At 65.7% G+C, this 8,037-nt stretch overlaps 1 protein-coding gene across 1 annotated transcript; it reads right to left on the reverse strand.

Moving 5' to 3' along the window:
* Positions 1-386: 386 nt before the first annotated feature.
* On the reverse strand, positions 387-6,537 carry FGF3 (fibroblast growth factor 3; the record flags this gene model as incomplete). Its single annotated transcript, XM_081099223.1, has 3 exons — positions 387-915; positions 4,195-4,298; positions 6,321-6,537. 3 exons carry the CDS (start codon positions 6,535-6,537, stop codon positions 553-555), a joined length of 684 nt encoding a protein of 227 aa, XP_080955349.1. The 3' UTR covers positions 387-552.
* Between the last annotated feature and the right edge of the window lie 1,500 nt (positions 6,538-8,037).

Here is an 8,037-nt window from a genome sequence, read left to right on the forward strand (position 1 = left end):
CTGGGTGCCTCTCGAGCCCAGCTTCCCAGCCAATCTTACATCCCAAAGCAGCGACTCGGCACGGACCCTGCTGTCCTCACAAGCAAACATGTTCATGTCAAACCTGCCTTAAAATCTATTAAAGAACAAGGTAGAATAAAATACTTTAATGTTCCAATTACACATCCCCCCGCCTTGTCCCACAGCTGCACCTCGGGGAGCCTCCTCGGTAGCCAGGACCCCGCATTCAGCTGGTCTTCCCAGCTGGTGGGGGTCCCTGGTGGGTGGGGGCCCCTGGTCAGCACAGACCCACGAGTGTCTTCTTCACAGCAGTTCCTCTCTGAGTCCCGGCTCGGCCCCATCGTCCCGGCTGAATTGGTGCTTGTTTGAGAGAGTCAGCAGGAGCGGGGACAGTCACTTACGGAAACCTGCCCGGCTGGGATGGCCAGCTATGATGGACGGCAGACGCTCAGCCATTGGCTGGTCCACGCCTACCAGGCTGGGCTGGCCGTGAGCTTGGCGCCCAGCCATGGGGCCACAATGCGTGAGGCTTCCACTCCGCCCGCTGGGCAGCTAAGCGAGGCCTCCCCGGCTCCTCTGCCGCTGTCGCCGCCGCTGGGGCTGGGTGGCCTTGCCGGGTGGCCTGGCCAGGCCACCATGGAGCCCGGCCCCGCTCTGGAGCAGCCGCACCATCTCGTGGTCCTTGTGGTCAAGCACGCGGGGCAGGAACAGTGAGGACTTCTGTGTGCGGCGCGTCTTGAAGCCCCTGCGGGGCCGGCCCTTGCCGTTGACTGACACATACCACAGTCTCTCGGCGCTGGGCTGGCGCCGGGCCCCCGGCCCGCTGGGCACCGTCCGGTAGAGCCGGGAGGCATACGTGTTATAGCCCAGCTCGTGGATCCGCTCCACAAACTCGCACTCCGCGTTGTAGTTCTCCTGCGGGTTTGGGCAAGATGCCTTGGTCAGTGGCCCAGGGGCCACACGGACATGTGGCCAGGGTCCCAGGGACAGCTTCTTCTTCACAATCCCCCCTCCCCTTCGGCTCCTGCCAAATCTGTCTGCTTAGCCTGCCCAGACCCGTGCACGGGGGCCCTCCACACCTTTGCTGAGGCTGTGCCCTCTGCCCGGCGTGCCCTTCTTCCCACCTGCGTCTGGTGAACTTGGCCTTGGGGATCAGCTCAGGGCCTCTTCCTCGGCCAGGAAACCTGAGCACCTTGGGAAGAGTGGCTCTCCCTGTCTCCCCTCCTGGGCCCCAGCCTCCCACAGCCTCCACGGGACTAACCCTGGAGGGTGTCCCCAGCGCAGGGCCAGCAGGGCCAGGGCCTGCCCGACCCAGCGCCCTAATTGTCTGCTGGCGGCATGGATGTGAGCAGGACTGGACACTGGGACCAGGGGAGGGGATGGCGCCCCAGAAGGAACAGCATAAAGGAGAAGGAAGGAAAAGCACACTGAGACGGGAAGGGGAGGGAGCACAGCCGGGTTTTCCCTTCAAGGCTGAGCTGGACCCCAGCCCTGGGCCTGGGCCTCAGAAAGCCGCTGCCTTGGCCTCTGTCCCTGCCCCACAGGTGGAAGGAGGGACGAACGTGCATGGAGCGGAAGCCAGGAGCCCAGCGGGGTCAGCGCTTCCCCTCGAAGGTGCAGGTGCTGCTCTCAGGGCCCCAGCACCAGGGGTGGGAAGGAGGTTGATTTTGGCAGCGGGATGAATGGACCCATGTCAGCTCGGCACAGGGTGGGGGTGGGGGTGGGAGTCCCTGCCCTCTGGGAGGCAGGCATCTGGAGGGTCAGAGGGGAGAACTCGGAATTAAAGGAGCTGTCACCAGTGTCCCCCAGGGCACCTTGTGGGGTCTCCCAGGTGGGGGAAGGGGTGTGTGTGCCTCATGCTGACTCAGTCGAGGCTTCAGTCCCACCCCCAGGCGGGTGGTCGTACCAAGGGCCACCCCCCCCCCCCCACCAGGGCTTCTCTCCCTGACTGTGCCAAGAGGCAGGGCTGGGGGGAGGCAAAGGTGGGCAGAAGGACCTGGCCTCTCTCCTGAGACTGGCCACTTAACAGGAGCAAGAGACCCTTGGGGTCTGTCTCTGAGAGCAGGTGACCCACAAACCCATTCTGAGGGGCCACAGGTGGGGGCCAGAAGGACTCTTGTTTAAGCATCAATGCCTCCTTCCTGATGGCTTGGAGATCGGAGGCGGGGCGGGGGGTGGTTAGAGGGGTGTTGCTGAATCGGGGAGGGGGGGCACCTCTCCCCATAAGCCCAGCCCCTCTCTGTTCCTCCCCTACAAGTGGGGGCTCAGGGCTCAGAAGCTCAATGTCAACCTCCACACTGTACAGTTGCGTGAGTGCAGCTGCGTGAGTGCAGAAAGACCCCAGCAGGACCTGACACAGGGTGTGATCTACAGCAAGTACCTGTGAATGAAGGGATGGATGCTGGATGGAGGGAGGGGGGAGGGAGGACAGGCAGACGAATGGATGAATGGATAGATAAGTGGGTGGATGTTGATAGATGAATAGATGGGTGGATGGACAGAGGACTGGAAGAGGGTGCGAGGCTGGAGGCCAGTAGCCCCGCCCCAAGGTTGTGATGGTCCAGGTGGGAGGTGATGAGGGCCTGAGACATGAGGGCAGTGGCTTAGGCAGGGAGGTGAGGGGAATGGATGGAAGAGAGAGATCGGGAGGTCTAGTCTAGGACTTGGAGAGGGCCTGGATGTGGGGCTGAGAGAGAAAGAGGCATCCACCATGACTCCCAGCTGACCCTGGGCTTGAGAGAGTGGCTGGTAGGGGAGTTAGGGGAGCTGCGGTGTCCAGCTGCGGTGTGCTGCCCTCTGCCGGGGCCTCTGAGCCACCAGGGCTTCCAGGGGTGACCTCTAACTCAGAGGGGGTCAGGGCTGGGATTGGGAGCAGTCGGGGTGCAGTGGCCGCTAAGCCAGGGAAGTGGATGAGCTGGCCTGGGGAGGTGACCGGCAGGCTGACGGCAAAGACGAGGGGACCCGGACAGCCAAGAGGCAGGGCAGTGGGAAGAGCACCGCAGGCCAGCTGGCGGCACCTAGGATGGGGACATGCGGTGGCATCACAGGGCGGCACCTGGCTGCCTCCCCCAGGTCTCTGCAGGGCAGGGAGACCGCTCCTGCTGGCACTCTGCAAAGCCCCACCACTTCCACTGGAACTCCTGGCTATGCCCATGAGGTGAACCTCTCTTCCTCCTTTCCCAAAGCCAGCGCCATGACACTTGGGGACAGAAGCCACAGGTGGGCTCTGACCCACTGGGATCACTCGGGACATGCTTTTTCTGCCCCCAAAGCCCGGGGCCTGGGTTGCCCACGAAAGAGACGGCAGTAGCCTTAGGCTTCCCCTCTCAGTTCAGCCTTCCCTGCCCCGCCCTCATGGATGTCACCAGTGTGGACGGGAGGCCCTCAGAGGTCAGACCTGCACCGTCACTGCAGGCCAGCGACACCTCCTCCCTGGGGTCGCCTCTCTCTAAGGGACAGGTCTGAGGTCCTTTCAAGAACAGAAAGTCAGTTCCACTCGCCAGGGGCGCAGTGCCCACGGGCCTGGGAAGCCACACTCCCTCCGGGAAAACTCAGCCGGGCTAGGGGCCTGCCCTGTAAACCACAACTGCTGTGTGAGGGGCTGGGCACCAGAGGGCCCCTCCTCCCAGACACGCCTCTGTCCCGTGCCCGCTGGGCCAGAGCATTCCAGTCAGCCTTTCCCTCAGCAGAACATGTGCGATGAAATAATCGGCCTAAAGGAGGGTCTTCCTGCAATTCTTCTGGCCGGCGCTTTGCCTGGCTGCAGAAGGGGCAGGAAGTGGTGGTGTGTTTCCCTTGCAAGCGCCGATGGAGGGGGATAACGGTGTGGAGATGGTCCTGGGGCTGTGTCGCCTAGGTTACGTGTGGATGGAAAACCTCTCATTGCCCAGGAAGCTATCGGCCGAGTTGCATGTAATGACTAGTTGGAGGGAGCAAATTTCCTAGTTCCATGTACTTTACTCCATGTATCCCCCGCCCCCGCCCTGGGGGAAGGACACGCCAAGGCCCACAGAGTCCCAGGCGGTGGACAGACTGGGTTCCAGCAGGTGTGCCTGGGACGTGGGTCCCGTCTCCCTGCTTCTGGGCTCCCTCCTGAGAGCTGACAGCTCTAGCCTTCCACGTTTGGGGAGCACTGGCTTCCAGGCCAGTGGACCGCAGCTCCATCCAGGCCCACCCACGAGAGACTGGACTCACCGATGCGTAGAGCCGTCCCCTCTTGTTCATGGCCAGGTACCGCCCGGAGAAGAGCCCCTTGATGGCCACGATGCCCACCTCCACTGCCGTTATCTCTAGAATACCTGGGAAGAGTGGGGAAGGCTCATCACTCCCTCCGCCTCCCACGGAGCACAGAGGTGAGGGGTGAGGGCTGGGAGCCTTGCCCAAAGCTGACCCCCCCCCCCCCCCAAGGAGGGTGACTTTGGAAGTTCAGGGGAGAGAAATTACTGGGCGGGAGGTGAAAGGGTGGAGCACCGGGGAAGGTGCTCCAAGGAGAAGAATTCAAACCTGGATGGGGGGTAGGGGTGGGGGGATAACAAAGTTGACATTGCTGCACACCGACTCCAGGCCTCAAAGGACGTGGAAACAACCCTGCCAGCTAGTTTCCTAAGACTGCCGCGGCCGAGTGACCTGCCCAGGGCGCACACACGTGTTTGAGCCGGAATTCAAACTGGGGCTGCGACACAGCTCCCCGGCCTGGACCGCCTGGACTGCCTGGACCACCTGGACCGCAGTGCCCTGGGGGTCCCGCAAGAGGCCAGCGGGGGCCCTGGCTGAAACTGGTTCATGATATAATCCCGAGGGCACATTGAGGATGTCACCTTGGACCTGGCGGGCGTAACTGTCCATGCGGTTGGAGGGAGAGCGAGGCCGGGTTAGACCCCGGACCTGACAAAGGGAAGCAGGCTGGGTCCCCACTCCCCACCGTGTGGAAGAAAGCTTGAATCTCCCCTAAGCGCTCTCCTGGACACAGAGCGCTTTTCCTTGGGGAGAGGGACAGCAAGGGGGGGGGGCGGCGCATTGCCCATGAATGGCTCCAAGGGGGCTGGAGTGCGGAGGGTACCCTCTCCAGGGGGCTCAGCTCCTGGCCCCGCGCCGGCCCCAGCAGGGATCCCAGAGCCAGCCGTGGGCCGCTGGAGAGATTGGGCCGGAGCGCTCGGGTGTGCAGGCTGCGCGGACTGAGCGGCGCCGGCACCAGAGAAACGCACGCCTGGATGCGGGACAGGAGCGCTGCCCCCTCAGATTCCCCAAGAATTTGGATGCTCTGAGACTCGGAAGAGCAGCCCTGGCTCAGAGAGAACGGGGGTGTCCCTGTGAGGCGAGCACGGCACCCGCGTGGCGGGGTCCTACACACACGGCCGGCGACGCGACAGTTGGTCTCCACCGCGGCTCCGTGGGGAGGCGTCCTCTGAGCGAGCCCGCCCGCGCAGGGCTGCGGCTTCCCCGAGGAAGCAGCGGTTTCCCGCCGCCGCCGGAATCCACGGAGCCGCTTCCTCCGCCCCCTCCGCCCGGCGGGAGGCCGAGCGCACGCGTCGCCTCGCCTCGGAGGAACCCGAGGCCTTGGCCACACTCCACGCCGCCCTCCTCGGCCCCGAGCTGGGGTCTCGGGCTCCCCACCGAGCGGACCGCAGCGAGTCCGTGGCTCTGCGCTCCTCGCGGGAGGGGCTCAGCTCAGGCTCGGTCCCGGCGGCCAGAGGGCCCAGCGCGGCAGCCCGGGCCGCGGGTTCTGGCTGCGGTCTCAGCGCCTCCAGACCCAGGCGGAGGACCCTCGGTGCTTCCAACCCGGATCCCGAGGCTCCCACCCTGGCGGTGGCTCGGTGGTCAAGGATGGAGGCTCGAAGGCTGCAGGTTCCCCCGGGAAACGGTCTAGCAGTGGCGGCCCGGGACCCTGCTACCTGGGCGGCCGCGCGCGTTCCGTGGGGCAGAGGGGAGGACGGGCGCCCCGGGGTCGGCAGGAGGAGGAGAAGTCGTCAAAATAATAAAGAGGATGATCAATGACTTGTCCAGCGCCTTTTTCTCCGAAAAACTCAGAGCTCAAACTTGCCCGGGCCACCGAATTCAGCCAAGCGGGGAGCCCTGGGCCGCCTACCGCGCGCGGGGACAGAGCTGGTCAGCAAACGGCAGCCGCCCTGGTCCTCGGAGGTCGCGAGCCCCACCCCACCCCCAGCGCCCCTCACGCCCTTCTTCTGGGCCCGGGGTGGGGGGAGATGGGGGCTCCCTCGGCAGCGAGGCGTGGTCCCTTTCCCGTCCCCCTCCGGGCGCCGACCCCGCCGGTGCACCGCTCCTCCCCGGGACGCGCCGCGGCTCCGCGGGCCGCCACTCACTGTAGGCGCTGTTCTCCAGGCTGCCGTTGACGCGGCCGCTCGGGTGCAGCTGGAGGTGGTACTTCGTGGCGCAGTAGAGCTTGCGGCGCCGGGGGGCCCCGCCGAGGTGCTCGTAGACGCCGCCGCGGCCGCCCGCATCGCGCCGCAGCCGCGCGCCGGGCCCCGCCGGCCAGCTGGGCTCCAGCAGGCTGAGCAGCAGGAGCCAGATCAGGCCCATCGTGGCATCGCGCCCGCCCCGCGGCGGCTGCAGGCGAGCGCGGCTCCCATGGAAGGGGCGGCGACGGAGCCGGGCTGGGCGCGCGGAGCCGGCTCCCGCGCCTGGCGCTGCGGACTCGGGCTCCGTGGCGAGGGGAGGGAGGGGAGAGGGGAAGCGGGAGGGGTGGTGAGAGAGAGAGAGGGAGAGAGAAAGAGGGAGAGAGAGAGAGAGATAAGGAGAGGGAGAGAGGGAGGGAGGGAAAGAAAAGGAGGGAGGGAGAGAGAGAGAATGAATCTCCTTTAATTTTCTCCCAGGATCGGGTGAAATTTCCGTTGCTGCGCAAAACGCTGTAAGAAAAGACGGTTCGTCAACAAAAGGGCGACGTGGTCCCCTGGCGGAGGCGCGGGAGGGGCGGGTGGGGAGCCCGGCGGGCGCGGGGTTCGGGCCAGCGCCGCCCGCGCACACTCGCCCCCGCGCACCGCCGTCGAGCCGCGGCTCCGCTTCGCCGCGCGCCCCGCGCCCCCGCTGCGCCCTCTGGGCTCTGAAAGGTCCCTCCCTCGCCCCCTCCCCCAGACCAATTATGCCTCCGAAAATTATAGACCGAGGCCTCGAGGCGGCCGCCCCAGGCCCTGTCACCCCCTCCCGCCCCCCATCAATCCCCCGGCACAATGGGGACGCCGCCTATGACTGATGTCCGCGAGAACAACTTGCGGGGAAGTCGCGCTGACAAACGCCCATTAGAGGCGGCGCATAATGAAGGGGCCGCGGAGAACGGTGCCGGGGAGAGCGGGGGGTGGGGGTGGGGGCGGCTGGGGCGCGCGTGGGGAACCCCGGGCTTGTGTCTGCGTCCAGGGGTCCCTGCTGGAGCCGTGGCGCTGTCTCAGGCGGGCCACCGGAGGCGGACCGGCGGAGACGTGCTTTATCCTGTCTCGCACCCCAACCGCCAGATCCGGAAGCGGAGGTTCTCACATGTGGGGGGGTGGTGTGGATGGGGGGTGTCTCAGAGGGTCTGGCCCCAGTGGCGGGCCACAGAGGGGGCTGGGAAGGAGAGCGGAGAGCCGGAGAGGGGGGCAAAGAGGCTGAGAGCAAGAGACAGGCACGGAGAGAAAGACAGGGAGAAAGAAAAGGGGAGAGAGTGACAGACACCCAGAAGCAGAAGTGGAGACGGAGCCCCGGGTGATCCCCAGAGAACAGCAGGGGGTGTAGTGGCCTCAGAGGGGGGGGGTGGTGGCCAGGGGAGGGGGTATGCAAGCCCCTGCCTGGTGGGACAGGGGCAATAGGGTAGATGCCCCTGGATGGCCCTTAGACTGCGTGTGCGACTCTCTCCCCTTGGGACCCCAGTGAAGAGGGGCTGTGGATAGAGGGCTGGGCAAAGCCACACCCTCACACGCTTCTCAGTTCCCCTGGCCTCTGTCCCCCACAGCCCTGGCCTCTGTCCCCCACACCCCCTGGCCTCTGTCCCCCACACCCCCTGGCCTCTGTCCCCCCACAGCCCCTGGCCTCTGTCCCCCCACACCCCCT

Source organism: Myotis nattereri, assembly GCF_964212035.1.
Source record: "Myotis nattereri genome assembly, chromosome: 9".
NCBI lineage: Eukaryota > Metazoa > Chordata > Mammalia > Chiroptera > Vespertilionidae > Myotis > Myotis nattereri.